Genomic DNA, 16,633 nt, shown 5'->3' on the forward strand with positions numbered 1-16,633 from the left:
CAGGGGTACAAAATACGCTTACAGCCAGGGTTGAAGGCGCTTCGGTTATATGAGAACCTCAGAAAATCACAGTATCGAAACATAATACGGTTCTTGGGGGAAGGTGGGGGCATTGAGCAAGTTGGAGTGGAAGAGAGACTGGGAAAGAGCTGTGTTCCTGGTGGAAAGACGGGACTCTGCAGAAGGAGGGATGGGTAAAGCACGGTGCACGTGGACAGGCAGGCCCAGGGCTAGCACAGAAGCCCCTAGGGCATTAGGACCTCCTGCATCCTTAGAGAATGTGATGTCTTGTGGTGGGACTAGGTCCGCCAGGGACTGGCAAGTCGACTAAAGAATCAAAATAGTGATTTGGAAGGGACTTTAGGTACTACTCCTTTTTTTAAGCTCACAAATCAGATATTTACCCTTTAATGATATTTGACATTTACAGTTAAATATAAGAAAAATCAAGTGTGACATTCTCCATGCTTTTTCAAATTACATGAGCCTCTGGGAGATTCTGATATGCCTTCCCTTTCTCTCCTTGAATATCTCATGAATCTACAGCAACTTCCTACTATGACACAATCTCTCTAGTCTATAGTATCTCTGTCACAATGAAGTCAGCATCACGGATAGGAAATGCACTGCTTAAAAAAAAAAAAATGCACTGCTTGGTCAATTGCTTGTTGGACAGCTCCAGTTAGAAAGTTTTTTTGTGTGTTGAACAGAACTATACCTCCTGGTGATGTCCATTGTTCCTGTTGCAATCCCTGGGACAACAGATGACACATTACTTCCTGCTTGTCATTAACAACTTTTTATGAACCAGGTTCGTTTGCCCAATGGGCAGCAAGCCAAACACTGAGAGACTGAGGTTTGCAGCAGAGTTTATTAACACGGAAGCCAAGTGAGGAGATAGGAGAACAAATCTCAGATCCACCTCCCTGAAGGTGAGGGGCTTGAGATTTTTATTGGATAAAGAAGCAGGTTGGTCTTAAGTGTGGGGTAAGGTGATAGGAGGTTGGGGAAAGGTGAGGTAATCAGTGTTCTGCAAAGGCATATCTGAGTTACAGGCTTCTTAATGGGATGCATGTTCAAAAATGCAGGCACTTAGCATGATCTGAGCTTCGAGTTTTTGGCCCTCTGATGTCAAAAGTTCATTCATCAGACACCTGCACAGGCTGAGTTTTAGGATCAGTGGTCCCAACCAGTCTTAGCCAGCTTGAACTGGACAAGAGCTGACTCCAAGTTTCTGAAAAACAGCTTTAGTCCCTGTTACTATAGCCACTCATATGACAGAGGTGTTATCTATAGGGGTAGTTGAGGAATCTCGTGGTATATTATCTAGGCTACATGAAGCTTGGAGGGTGTGTAACTTGAAAAAAATAATTTAAGCGAGCTTGTTCAGTGAAGGCAGAGGGTTTTTTATTTTATTTTATTTATTTATTTTTTTTTTTGCGGTACGCGGGCCTCTCACTGTTGTGGCCTCTCCCATTGCGGAGCACAGCCTCCGGATGCGCAGCCTCAGCGGCCATGGCTTACGGGCCCAGCCGCTCCGCAGCATGTGGGATCTTCCCGGACCAGGGCACGAACCCGCGTCCCCTGAATGGGCAGGCGGACTCTCAACCACTGCGCCACCAGGGGAGCCCAGCAGAGGGTTTTTTAAACAAGTTGTTCCTTTACCTGCTGTTCTGTAAAACAAGCTCAAGAATTGGGCACCATTTCAAGCTCTTCTAATGTTCTAGGATAGCTATAAGTTTGAGGTTCTTTCCTGAGTTGCCATTTCCCCTCAGGTTGTAGCTCTCAGCAGAGTGTTGCATTTCTACAGCAGAGGTGAACAAACTATGACAGTGGTGCATCTGTGTCTAAGTTTTGCCCGACTCGGGCAGTTTTCTCCAGCGAGAGGTCCTCAGGAGGCACCCATTTAAGAGTCCATGTCCCACCAATAGGCACCAATCCCTAACAAAGGATGGTAAGAAACAGTAGCTACTGTTTTGCTCTTGAGCACAATTTTCTTTCAACCGTTATTCAGATGATGCAGGTGGAAACAACGAACTCACAAAATCTATGATTTTTAACTTAAACTATATTGCTTTAAAGAAAATGTAGGAGCCACTATTCCCAAGGGGCTGAACCCTTCACTACTCCTTCCCACATGCCCACCATTGCACTAGGCATGGATAGACACAAAAGAAGGGAACTATCACACCAGCATCGATACATGCTCTGAATATGAGTTTGTCTTCCCTGACTGCTTTGCCTCCATCCGCACCGTCATCTGAGGGCTTATAGGATGCCTTATCCACTGGATATACCTTAAACCAAGGAACCCATTTTATAGTCAAGGAGGTGTGACAATGAGCTTGTAACCACAGAATTCACAGCGTTTACTCATCAGCCAGAAACAACTAGCACGATGGAACTGTGGAATGGCACGTTGAAGACTCAGCTAAATTGCTGATACAAGATACAGCACCTTGTGAAGCTGGGGAGCTGTCCTCCAAGATACAGTATATGCATTGAACCAATAACATATATATGGTATTGTGTCTCCAACAGAAAGACTACATGGATACAGGAACCAAGGAGTCAAAACAGGAGTGGCCCCTATTAACCATCATAACCAGCAACCTATGTGTGGAATTTGTGCTTCCTGTCTCCCCAGTCTAGAGTCTGTTGGGTATGATCCTGATTCTCAAGAAGAGCATTTCTTCTAGGAGATACCTTGAGTGTTCCACTGAACTGGAAACTGAAAATGCCACCAGGCCACTTCAGTTCCTTGTGCCATTATATCAGCAGGCAAAGAATGGAGTTATTACAAAGGCTTCCTACAGTCCCTTCGACACACAATACATAAATACAAAAACATACCCAGCTGGCTGCACTCAACAACCTACCTTCCTAGATCCTTTAGGCGCTTTAAAGTACGAACAGGGGTGGGAGGATAGGGGAGAAGGCAGATTTAGGCAAAGAAGGAAAACACAACGTACAACAATGTAATGGCTCTTAGAGATGACTTGCAACACTGGAAGGAAATAGGAGGAAGAATCTGGAAGCAGAAGTTCTGGGAATATGTCTTCAAGGAGGACCGTAGGTCAGGGAGCCAGCCAGTGATAAAGGAGCAAAAACCTACTCAAGTGGATTACTGAAGAGTCACAGGGAAGTAGAAGGAGGAAACAATGGCAACCACAGCAAGGTCAAACCTCACTGGGAATGGAACATTACTCAGGGCTTGGAAGATTATTCAGAATATCACCTAGTCATTGGTAGCCTCTGTAGTAGGTGGCTGTTCCTTTTGGGCTTTCCATTTTTGCCCTCAAATTTGTCTTGGAACTTAAGAGCCATGTCACAATCATTCAAGATCTCTTTTACTTTTTTATAAAAAGTGAAGTAATAGCAAATGCTGTAATTACTGTGATAACATTTTGACAGCAAAAATGCCTCAAATTCGAATTACTATAGTAATTCCATTACTATCACACTCAAAACTCCCTGGAAACATTAGCCAAGCTCAGAATCTTGTAATCTAGTATTGGAAAGAATATCTGTTGCCTATTGAACAAATATTTGAAAATACTGTCGACTGAAAAAAAAAAAGCACAACCTAAAACTTGAGAATTATGTTTTATTTGGCAGACAAAATTGAGGACTTAAGCTGGGAAGACAGCCTCTCAGCTCTAACGGGCTGCTCCGAAGAGGTAAGGGAGAAGCCAGGATATGTAGGAGTTTTGCAGCAAAAACCTCATAGCCAGAACATCAAAAGATTACTCTTAATTAAAGAAAACCAGACATTTCAAGTTAATGATTTTAGAGCTTTTCTATATATGGGAAGATGCAAGAGTCTGGGCTCACTGAAATCATTCCTTTGACATGCACCTCAGCTGTCTGGGGCCAGTACCCTGCTCTTCTCCATCCTGAATCCCCTCAGGGTACACAGTTGGGGGCGGCTGTAGTGACTGCTGGCTTGAAGGCCGCAGTTTACGGGTATGGCAGGCAACATTTTTCCTCCCCAGGTCCGTTCAAGTGGCAATACGCAATCAGGGTCCCCGGAGAAGCAACCACTTTGGTTTCGTGAAATCATCCATCCTTGACTTCACTTTGCTCTACTGTCCACATTTTTGTTTCAGTTCCTCTGCCACAGACACACAATCACCTTATTGTTTGATAATAACTAGAATTATTACGATTACTGCCATCAATAAGAAAAAGTAGGAGAATTGTATAAGTATCTGAGCAGGAGGGTACCGAGGGAAACTTAACCCCCGTTTTCCCGGACGGGAAAAGGGGAGCTAAGTCATCCCCAAAGCCCGACCCACGAGTTGGGGAACAAGAACCAAAGACCTCCCGCTTTCCTAGAGAGGACCACCCCCCCCCCCCGCCGCCACACACACACACACCCCAAAAGCGCAGCGCAGGCCCGGAAAGCAGATGTTGACGCACTTCCGGCTTTTGTGACACTCTGGGTTCTGGCGAGAGGAGCGCCTGGGTCCAAGTCCACTGTCCTTTGGTCCCCAGAGTCACCTCCCTTTTCTATCCCAGCACCCCAGGCTTCTCCGGGGTTCACGGTGAGACGGGGGTCCAGCCGGGGAGGATGGGCGGGGACGCAGGTGGATGTGTACGGCCGTGTTCCGCGATCCCCCTCGCCACGACCGTCCCCAGACGGGGTGGAGGGTCCGTGTCCCTGTCCTTCGTCCCAGCCTTGGCAGTAGGAAGCGCCGTCTCCCTGCAGATACAGCCTTGGATCCCTGGTTTCTGGACTGGGATGAGATACCTCTGGGACCGGGAGGAGGCAGCCTGCGTGCCCCACCTACAACGCCTCGTCCTCGGTTTTCACCCCAGATGACCCTAGTCTAATTTCTGTGCTCCCCGATCGTCCCCCTTTGCTTTCCTTCTGGTGAAAGCTTGTATCCTGGGTTCCTAGGGACCTCAAGGTGTAAAATGAGAAAGACCCTAGAGGCTACCAAGCTCCACGGTTTTGTTTTTGATTTTTTTAGTGAAGAAGTTTAAGACTCATAAGTGTTTGCAGATCATCCGCTCACCCCCAAATTCACCACCATTAATGGCAGTGATTAAAGAATGTTTGAAGCTTAGTGAATAAAGTGAGTTGAATGCAGGAGGAAAAGGTTACATGCACTTCACCCTCTTCTTTTCAGTTTCCGAGCTTCCTGAGAGCTTTTTTACAGGAGTAATTTGAGACACCAGGTGAATTTTTCAGTTGTGGGAGCCAACTGTGCTTGACTCAGAGGGCTGAGTAGTGAGGGGCGTCTGCCGTGGTGCGGCGGCAAGAGCAGATCGCTGGGCCACTTGCCCATTGGTCACTGGCACCCTCTCTGCCACTGATTAGCAGGATGCTCTTAGACAAAACGCTAAGTCTCAAATTTATCCTAAGTAAGGTAAACTAGACTGCATATCTCAGAGGGCCCTTCCAACTTGGACATTCATTGATAGAGGGAAATTAACTGAAAAATGCAGCTAGGCCAAACTTAATGCCCCATCTCCATTTCCTGAAGTGCCACCAGTATACACAAAGACGCTGTCATTATTGAGAGAGGCTGTTAAGTGGCAGAGGACCAAAGAAAACACTTATACAGGACTGTGCTACACAGATCATTTGCAATCAATAAATAAGTTGCGGAGAATACCTTGTAAGCAGATCAATGAAACCTCCTCACTATTTGCTGGAGAAATAGGTTGGTTACATAGTGTAATGGGAGACGTAGGTAACTTACCCATGGACACATTATTTACTTATGTATTTTAAACCTGTGCTGCTATAGTATTCCTCCCATCTTACTCAGATGCTTCATAAGTAACCTGACAGTTGCAATAGAGTAGCATCTCTTAATTTCTAAATGACATGCCCTTCCAAGTATTGACATACCCGGCCTATAATAAATTTGTTGAACTTTCTCCAAATGGGCAAAAAATGTTGACATTGCATTCATTCAAACAAATGTTTTTTAAAATATCTCCTGGTTGCAACGAACTATGTCATGTGACTTAAGGGCCACAAAGTAAAAGACAGTCTTTATTCTTGAGGAGTAGTCTAGTTGAAATAAGGCATGAAAGCATTAAAAATTAAATTTCAGGGTAAGAACTATCAAAATATTGCATACCAAACTGGAGACAGCTAGTGAGCTTGAAGTCAAGTGATGACTGAGTGCTGGAATCATTCAAGAAATGCAAAATAAAACCCAGTCTTTCTACTGCTACTTGCCTAGAACATGAGCAGGAAAACACTCCAGAAGGGCCTGTCCATGTCCTGACCTCAGCCCCGTATCTTTGAGTTTCACTCCCTTGGAGTCACTTCATTTTGATTCATACTGCCAGTGGTAGGGAAGGCCTCTAGGAATGTGTTATTCCCCATACCCCACCTTTAAATCTTTGATGAGATATCAAAAACCAAGATTCCTTTTCCTTGATCTTAAAATACCTGAGAAAGAATGAGATTTTCAGACAATATATCACTAAAAATGAAGGGAAATGAGCAAAGAAAATAAAATAGTTGGAAGATGAAAATAAGAACGGCAACACAAATGATGACAGAATATAAATGCTATAAGATAGCTATCAGGAAAGCTTAAATGGGTTTCAGTGTTTTTAAAAAATAAATACAAGTTTTAATTGTTTTCCCCTGTGCCCCAATGGATGGTCTTGTACACCGTACTTTGGTGATCACTTTTTAAGAGTATCTAGATGGCAGTGTAGCAGCATAGTTAGGACCCTGGACTTCAGACTTGGGTTTGAGTACTGGATCCACTACACTATGTTGTTAGACACATTATTTAATCTTTCTCAGCTTTTAAAATAGGAATGATAATTGTGTACTTCATTAGGCTTCCATGAGACTTAAATGAGCTGTGTATGTAATGTACCGAATCTGCCTGGTACACAGCTAACATGAATGGCAGTCACTCAGCATTTACTATGTCACATCATTGGATTTAGTGACTTATCTTCATGGATGAGGTGTAAGCAGCATAGCAACACTGTGTTAACCTTTTAATACTGCTATTAAATTTTTCTACCCTGCAGGACAGCAAAAACTGATCTCATAAAACATCTAGGACAAAAAGGAAAGTCCTGCAGACAGACCCTGTTTGGATCAAGTGAGCCAGTTCTTTGAACCTGAACAATGACTGCTGAATCAGGCAATGCTACAGATTTGTCTCCCCAGGCTACCCAGGAGATGGAAGGCGCAGTGATAGTGAAAGCGGAGGAGGAAGAGGAAGAAGATGAGGAAGACCGTTTTCAAACAGAAAGAAATAGCCTAGAGTTATCACCCCAATTTCTTAGTCGTTCCACAACTATGAATGAGAGAGCCTTAATATCATCATAGTTAGTGGCGTATCGAGTGGCAAAAGAGAAAATGGCTCACACGGCTGCTGAAAAAATTATTCTCCCAGCGTGTATGGATATGGTACGTACCATCTTTGATGGTACATCAGCTGATAAATTAAGAACTATACCTCTTAGTGATAATACAATATCTCGTCGAATCTGTACTATTGCAAAACATTTAGAAGCAATGCTTATGACACGGCTACAGTCTGGTATAGATTTTGCAATCCAACTTGATGAGAGCACTGATATTGCAAGTTGTCCCACACTCTTGGTATATGTCAGGTATGTGCGGCAAGATGATTTTACAGAAGATCTGTTGTGTTGTTTAAATTTAAATTCACATATAACTGGATTAGATTTATTCACTGAATTAGAAAAGTGCATTGTTGGTCAACATAAATTAAGCTGGAAAAATTGTAAAGGAATTTCAAGTGATGGAGCAGCAAATATGACTGAGAAACATAGCAGAGTTATTGAAAAATTGTTAGAAGCCACCCATAACAACTGTCTTTGGAATCATTGTTTTATTCACCGAGAAGCTTTGGTATCTAAAGAAATTCCACCGAGCCTAATGGATGTATTGAAAGATGCAGTGAAAATTGTTAATTTTATTAAAGGAAGCTCATCGAATAGCCGACTTCTTGAAATATTGTGTTCAGAGATTGGAGTGAACCATACCCACTTATTGTTTCATACAGAAGTTCGTTGGTTGTCTCAAGGAAAAGTATTGAGCAGAGTATACGAACTCAGGAATGAGATTTACATTTTTCTCATTGAAAAGCAATCGCATTTGGCAAATATTTTTGAAGATGACATTTGGGTAACAAAATTGGCGTATTTAAGTGACATTTTTGGCATTTTAAATGAATTAAATTCGAAGCTACAAGGGAAAAACAATGATATATTTCAATATCTTGAACACGTTCAAGGATTCCAAAAGGCATTATTGTTAAGGCAGGTAAGACTTAAAAGTAATCGCCCCAGCTACTACATGTTCCCAACGCTGTTGCAACACATTGAAGAGAACGTTATTCATGAAGACTGCTTAAGAGAAATAAAATTAGAGATATTAGTACATCTCACTTCTTTGTCTCAAACCTTCAATCGTTACTTTCCAGAAGAGAAATTTGCATTGTTAAAGGAAGCTGTTTGGATGAAAGATCCATTTGCTTATCAAACCCCAGAATCAATAATTGAGTTACACTTGGTGCCTGAAGAAGAGAATGAATTACTGCAGCTCAGTTCGTCATTCACACTGAGGAATTATTATAGGACATTAAGTTTATCAGCATTTTGGATTAAGATGAAAGATGAATTTCCACTGCTAAGTAGAAAGAGTATATCGCTATTATTACCATTCACATCTACCTATTTGTGTGAACTAGGATTTTTGATCTTGACACGATTAAAAACAAAGAAAAGAAATCAGCTCAACAGTGCACCTGACACGCGTGTTGCCTTATCTTCATGTGTGCCTGACTGGAACGAACTCATGAACAGACGAGCACACCCACCACATTAATCGTAACAATCGTTAGGAAATTTTGTTTTTGTACGTTCTTAGGCACTTTTTGTATATTGTATTTAAATATTAATAAAATTATGGTTGGGATTTACTAGGTTCCATTTTCTTGTATAGTAAGTATTGTCTCGTGAAACTTGTTTGTTACCTGAATATGTGTGTATGTGTATGCAGAGTAATGATGTAAAATATATTTCTATGAATTGCTGTCAATTTGGGAAAATGGTGCTCTTAACACTCTTAGTTTTATACTCAAATCTGTCGCCTTGTCCACTGCTGCTGCCTTGCTTCTTTCAGGCAGAGCCCCATTCAGATTCAGTTTCTCACCATTTATGTGCCTATGTGCTCTTCCTTGTCTGTTTTCTTTTCTTTTGTTTGTTTTTTGCCACACCACGCGGCTTGGGGGATCTTAGTTCCCCGACCAGGGATTGAACCCAGGCCCCCTGCAGTGGAAGCACAGAGTCCTAACCATGGGACCACCAGGGAATTTCTGTCTGTTCTAATTCCAGGAAGTGAATCTTGATGCTGATCATGGTCTAACACCATCCTCGTCCCTGGGTTTATTTATGCATGGGCACGTGTTATAATTCTAGCGAAGGATATATGTAGGGCAGTCTATCAGGATATCTTTGTGAAGGTTTCCCTTGCTCTCAAGAAAGGACACAAGAGAAGGTAGTGACGATAGTGCCATAGTTTTTGTATCTCCCCAAATCCCCCCTAAAAAACACGCAGAGCACCATATGATCCTGCAATCCCACTCCTGGGCATGTATCTGGAGAAAACTCTAATTCAAAACTATACGTGTACCCCAATGTTCACAGCAGCACTATTTACAATAGCCAAGACATGGAAGCAACCCAGTGTCCATCGACAGATGAATGGATAAAGAAGGTGTGGTAGTTACAGTCACTGGAATGATTACCCATAAAAAAGAATGAAATTATGCCATTTGCAGCAACATGGAGGGACCTAGAGATTATCATATTAAGTGGAGTAAACCAAAGACAAGTATCATATGATATCACCTATATGTAGAATCTTAAAAAATGATATAAATGAACTTATTTACAAAACAGAAATAGACTCACAGACACAAAAACAAACTTACCAAAAGGGGATGGTGGTGGGGGCAGGGGAGAGATAAATCAAAAGTTTCAGATTAACAGATACACACTACTATGTATAAAATAGGTAAACAACAAGGACCTACTGTATCGCACAGGCAACTATACTCAATATCTTGTAGTATCCTACAATAATGGGAAAGAGTCTGAAAAAGAATATGTGTAGATAGATAGATGTATGTATAACTGAAAAAAAAAAAAACAACAGAGCAACTAGGATTGCAAAGCTGAAACCCATGGACATCTACAACAAACCCAGGTGGTGGAATCACCAACAGTTACAAAACTAGCATGGTCTCAAGCCATTCTGTAAAAGGAAGCAGAAGCAACAAGCATCTGACAGATTAAAGAACTGCAAATAGTCAACAGGTATTCCTGCAATATTTCAGTGAGCTATATTAAGAACAGCAGCTGAAACCAGGAGTTTGCCCATTTCAATAGAGAGCAAGTGTTGGGAATTGGTGGTAAAGTCTGGGAGCAGTGTAGGCTCTGTGAAATAGAATCCAAATTGACCAAGATGGGGACAAGAGAGACCAAGACTTATCTCTGTGTCCTTGAGGCTTACTTTGCCCAGAATCAAGATCTGTTTGGCTCCTGTTAGTGAAAATTGGCCTTTGGCCAAGTACCAGGTTTGTACAAGCACCATCCTGTGGACCATGGCAGTTTTTGTGGGGTCTTTTCTATCTAAAATCTTGCTTCTTCTTAGTCAAATACCTGCTTTCTTCATGTTTTCTCACTGTAAATTAAGAAGTATGTATAGCTCACCAGCACAGTTTTTCACCAGGGACAATTTGAAATCACAATGGCCACTTTCAGGGAACTTGACGTGAACAAGGTTGTTCATTTGAGAAGTGCCTTAAACAAAAAGGGAAGAAACTATCACGAGAGTTTTTGTCTGTCTGAAAGAGACCATTTTGCTTAATATGGGACATATACCATCCTTTGTCATTTCTGTATTTTAGGGTTTAATAGGTGCTGGCATCTTAATTGTATGGCTGTTTATCTAAAGCTGGTTCTGAGGGTTTTTTTCCCCTTTTCCAGCTCATTTTCCCTTTAGGGAAAATTTTAAAGATTAATTGACAAGGGAAAACCAGATTGTCACTTTGTACACTCTAAAACTACTATTCTAGTCAAAAATAACTAAAAGAAAGGAAAGGTATTAATATATTTATTTTGCTTTAAGAAAATTTATATTTTTCTGATTACTAGTGAGAGTGAACTTTTTTTAAAATAAATTTATTTATTTATGGCTGCACTGGGTCTTCGTTGCTGGGCACGGGCTTTTCTCTAGTTGCAGCGAGGGGGGCTACTCTTTGTTGCAGTGCGCGGGCTCCCCATTGCAGGGCTTCTCCTGCTGTGGAGCACGGGCTCTAGGCGTGTGGGCTTCAGTAGATGTGGCGTGCAGGCTCAGTAGTTGTGGCTCGCGGGCTCTAGAGCGCAGGCTCAGTAGTTGTGGCGCACAGGCTTAGTTGCTCTGCGGCATGTGGGATCTTCCCAGACCAGGGCTCGAACCTGTGTCCCCTGCATTGGCAGGCGGATTCTTAACCACTGCGCCACCAGGGAAGTCCTGAGAGTGAACAATTTTATATGTATATGACCCATTTGCATTTTGTATGAATTATTAGTTCATATCCTTTTTCCATTTTTAATCTTTTTCTTATTAATGTGTATGAGCTCCCTCTTTAGAATAGATCTTAATCTCTTGCCTACTGAATATTGTGCAAACATTTTCTGTAACTGAAGTATAGTTGATTTACAATGTTGTGTTAGTTTCAGGTGTACAGCAAAGTGATTCAGTTTATATATATGTGTGTGTGTGTGTGTGTGTGTGTGTGCATGTGTGTGTGTGTATATACACACATTCGTTTTTCAGATTCTTTTCCCTTATAGGTTATTACAAAATATTGAGTATAGTTCCCTGTGCTATACAGTAGGTTCTTGTTGTTTACCAGTTTTATATATAGTAGTGTGTATATGTTAATCCCCAACTCCTAATTTATTCCTCCCTCCCTTTCCCCTTTGGTAACTATAAGTGTGTTTTCTATGTCTATGTGTTTATTTCTGTTTTGTATATAAGTTCATTTATATCATTTTTTAGATTCTACACATAAGCGTTATCATATGATATTTACCTTTCTCTGGCTTACTTCTCTTAGTGTGATCATCTCTAGGTCCATCCGTGTTGCTGCAAATGGCATTATTTCATTCTTTTTATGGCTGAGTAGTAATCCATTGTCTATATGTACCACATCTTCTTTATCTATTCATCTGTCTATGGACATTTAGGTTGGCTGTCCTGGCTGTTGTAAATAGTGCTTGTGCAAACATTTTCTTCATGTCTATTTTAACTTTGTTTATCTTACTTTTCCCATAGAGAAGTCTTACATTTTTATATAGTGAACTATGTCAATCTTTTCCTTTATGACTTTGGGGTTTTGTGTCATAATAGGAAGGACCAAATGTACTAGTCAGAGGAGGCTAAAGTGCTACCATAGGCCCAACATGTAATGGCCCAAACAAAATAGAAGTTTTCTGTATTCAAATGCAGTCATTCAGAGACCCAGACTGACACTAGCTCTGTCATCTTCAACATATGGTTTTCAAAGTCACTCTGGCCATGGAGAAATGTTTGTGGAAGGTTTTATGGGCTAGAACTGTGAGATGCAAACAAACTTCTGCTTACCTTCCTTTGGAGGGAACTTAATCATAGGACCACATTTAACTGCAAGGGAGGCTGAGAAATGTAATAAAGCTGGATACATGAAAGAAGGGAGAATGCGTTAGAGAAATCTAGTATTCTCTGCCACAGTTCTTCCCATCTGTCCCATGCATGAAATAGGTTTACTTCTTCCCCAAGAGAGAACCCAGAGTCCAATCCAATTCCTACATTCGGCACAAAGTCCAGGATCTCTGGATGATGGACAGTCATCTCCAGCAGGTCTGGATGGGATTCCTTTGGGTCCAACAAACTATGAACTAAAAAACAGGTTATCTGCTCCCCTTTCCTTACCCCTAGCACATACTCAATTTACAACAGTGGAACAGGGACAGAATAACTGCAATTAAAAACTCCCATTCTTAAAGGATGAGAGGGCTTCCCTGGGGGTGCAAGTTTAGGAGTCCGCCTGCCAGTGCAGGGGACATAGGTTCGTACCCTAGCCTGGGAAGATCCCACATGCTGCGGAGCAACCAAGCCCATGCGCCACAGCTACTGAGCTTGCGCTCTAGAGCCCGTGAGCCACAACTACTGAAGCCCGCGCGCCTAGAGCCCGTGCTCTGCAACAAGAGAAGCCACGACAATGAGAAGCCCCAAACTTCAAGTGCACTCATATTAAAAGAAACACACATTAAAACTATACTGAGTTTCCTCTTCTGGCCGTGATGCAGTTTCTAGGACTGGACTGACTTATTGGATTCACTGTAAAAACTATCAAACTAGACAGAATATATGACAAAATGTTCTCAGACCTTGGACAACAGGCAGGGCAGACCCGTGATCCCTGGGAAAGAGGAAATACATCAGGTGAGGCCTATATGGCCCTGACTTTCTAACTGGAGGCACTTTCCAGGCCCCAGTGCAGGGGAGGAGGCACCCAAACAGACCACAGCAGGCTCTCAGATGAGGACACAGAGATTTGAGTTCAAGGAGGCAGAGGGAGCTGGGATTTGGGTAGCAGAAGCCTAGAAAGCCAGAAGCTGCACAGAGAAAAAGCTCTAGAAATCTCCATAACGGGTCCTCCTGAGTTTGTTCCTGGCAGAATCAAGCCAGGCAAAGAACAAGTAGGAAGCTGTAAGCTGAGTAATTCCCAGAGCTCACACAGAGCTAGGAGACGTTCATGTCCTGGCCAGCTATAATGGAATCCTCACTGAACACCTGAGGCAGCCAGTAGAGATCCTACAAGGATAATGCCTTAATAAAAGGACTGAACCAGGCCTGGAGTACTTCAAGATTAGCTCAAGCTTTCAAGCCAAGATCACACTCTTCCAGGCGGTGATACACCCATACCAAGCTTCAAAATAAGCCTTGAAAGAATCCAGGTGATATAAAAGTATTTGAACTGTTGGCCAGGGGGAAATTTTTTATTATGGTAAAATACATGTAAAATGAAATTTACCGGGCTTCCCTGATGGCGCAGTGGTTGAGAGTCCGCCTGCCGATGCAGGAGACACGGGTTCGTGCCCCGGTCCGGGAAGATCCCACATGCCGCGGAGCGGCTGGGCCCGTGAGCCATGGCCGCTGAGTCTGCGCATCCGGAGCCTGTGCTCCGCAACGGGAGAGGCCACAGCAGTGAGAGAACCGCGTACAGCAAAAAAAAAATGAAATTTACCTTTTTAATAATTTTTAAGTGTACAGTTCAGTGGCATTAAGAGTGTTCACATTGTTGTGCAACCACCAACACAGTCCATCTCCAGAACTTTCTTCATCTTCACAAACTGAATCTCTGCACCCATTAAACACCAGCTCTCCACTTCCCCCTCCACTCAGTCCCTGGCAACCACCTTTCCACTTTCTGTCTCTATGAATTTGACTATTCTAGGTACCTCATATAGGTGGAATCATACAATATTTGTCCTTTTATGTCTGGCCTATTTCATTTAGCATAACATCCTCAAGGTTCATCCACGTTATAGCATTTGTCAGAATTTCCTTCCTATTTAGTGCTGAACAATATTCCATTGTATGTAGACTACCATTTGTTTATCTATTCATCTGTCCAGGTCACTTGTTTTCACCTTTTGGTTACTGTGAATAATGCTACGATGAACATGGGTGTACAAATATCTGTTGGAGTTGCTGCTTTCAATTCTTTGTGGAACTTACCCAGAGGTGGAATTTCTGGACTGTATGGTTCTAATGATTTTTAAAGGGAGACAACAAACTCTAACATGCAATGTAAACTTCATAATGTCTAGCATCCAATCAAAAATTAATAGATATGTAAAGAAGCAGGAAAATGTAATCCAAAACCAGGAAAATAATCAGTCAGTAGAAACAGATTCAGAAAGAACAGAAATTATGGGGTTTGGAGACAAGGACCTTAAAATAATTATTATGGATATGCTGCTCAAGGATTTAAAATAAAGCATAAACGTAATGAACAGAAAAATACAACATAATAAAAAGAAATAAATGGAGCTTGTAGAGATTTAAAAAAGCACCAATATCTGAAAGGATCAGCAAGCTTAAAGAGTAGCAACAGGAACTATTGCTTATAAGACTTACAATTATTGATCTCCTCTCCATAGTGGTCTTTATTTCATAAACACTGGGAGACTGGAAAATTCCTCTCTTCCTTGTCCAATATTCTAGTATAGCTCTTTAGCCTTCTATTCCATGTAGCTTCAGATATCAGTAAATATTTTGATAGGGAAACTATCCCTGAGTTTGAGGCCCCCAGGTCTCCAATGTCGTCAACTTAGCACAGCATGATTGTCAAAAGCTCAACTGTGTGAGCACTTTTCTGTCTGAGTTCAGCAGCTTTTTGCCTGGACCAAGCCTTAAGTGCTTTGAGTAACATTTAAATGTGTAATATTTAAAATCTAACAGTGCCTGGCACATTCTAGGCACTCAATAAACATTAATCGAATTAATAAATTTCATTGTATTTCCTGATTTTTTTAATTCTCCTATGGAAGTTCAAACTGCTACAACACTGAGTCAATGAATGTCTGTATTCATCTAAAGATGTTTGGAAAACTGAAGGTTTTCACTCTAATACTTGAGGAACATTTACTGTGCCAGGCATTGTTTTAAGCACTTCACACATATTAACTCATTTAATACTCATAACTCTATGAAATTCATAGTACTGGTATCCTCATTTTACATCTATGGAAAATAAGGTACAGAGGAGCTAAGTAATTTGTCCTAGGTCAAACAACTAGTATGATACTGGAGATATATATATATGTATATCCCGTGGAAATCAGGACTTAAACGGAGATTTCACACAATAGCTCAGAAGGCTTTTTTTTTTTTAATCTGCAGTCTCTCTTACTTCTTTACTAAACATATGGAACCATATAAAAGATGAATTAGTCCTACTATCAATTACAATTAATTGTCACTAAGTCCTCTGTTGCTTTAAATAACAGCGTTCATGTCACAGAAAAGTAAACAATTCTGAATAACATAATTTCAGATAAGTATCTATTTTTACGTTTTTATCTTAATAACATATATGTGTATTATAATTCATTATACTAACATATTTTTTTTGCCTGGTAGGGCTGTATCCAGGGTCGGCTCTCTAAAAAGTTGGTCACTCTACATTAGACTACCAGGAGGAGCTTTTAAAAATACCCAACTGCACGAGGGCTCACTCCTAGAGATTTTGCTACAATCGGTGCGAAGGGGAAGGACTTCGTATTAGCATTTTTAAAGCCCCTAGCCGCCAGACCTCCAGGGTAGGCTGGAACGGGCTGGGGCGGGGCCTGGAAGTCACGTGGCCTAGTCAACGCCCTCTGCGGCAGTTGATTGGCTCCGGCCAGGAGCGGAGGTTGCGAGACATGAGTGCCCCGCCCCCTTACTCGCACACTCCCCCCACCCCCGCCCCACCCGTTACCCCCTATCAGAGAGTTGCGAAGCCTCCGTCGTTCCTAGAAGGTACTCGGGGGGGGGGACGCTCTGCTTGGCGTGCGCCAGTGATCCGGCTGACAG

At 42.0% G+C, this 16,633-nt stretch overlaps 1 protein-coding gene across 1 annotated transcript; it reads left to right on the forward strand.

Annotated features, from left to right (window-relative positions):
- Positions 1-4,441: 4,441 nt before the first annotated feature.
- On the forward strand, positions 4,442-8,933 carry FAM200A (family with sequence similarity 200 member A). Its single transcript, XM_029220685.1, has 2 exons — positions 4,442-4,547; positions 7,018-8,933. The coding sequence occupies exon 2, from the start codon at positions 7,352-7,354 to the stop codon at positions 8,846-8,848; it is 1,497 nt and encodes a 498-aa protein (XP_029076518.1). The 5' UTR covers positions 4,442-4,547; positions 7,018-7,351; the 3' UTR covers positions 8,849-8,933.
- The last annotated feature ends 7,700 nt before the right edge of the window (positions 8,934-16,633 follow it).

Source organism: Monodon monoceros, unplaced genomic scaffold (genome assembly GCF_005190385.1).
Source record: "Monodon monoceros isolate NGI ecotype Baffin Bay Population unplaced genomic scaffold, NGI_Narwhal_1 Super_Scaffold_13, whole genome shotgun sequence".
Classification (NCBI taxonomy): Eukaryota; Metazoa; Chordata; class Mammalia; order Artiodactyla; family Monodontidae; genus Monodon; species Monodon monoceros.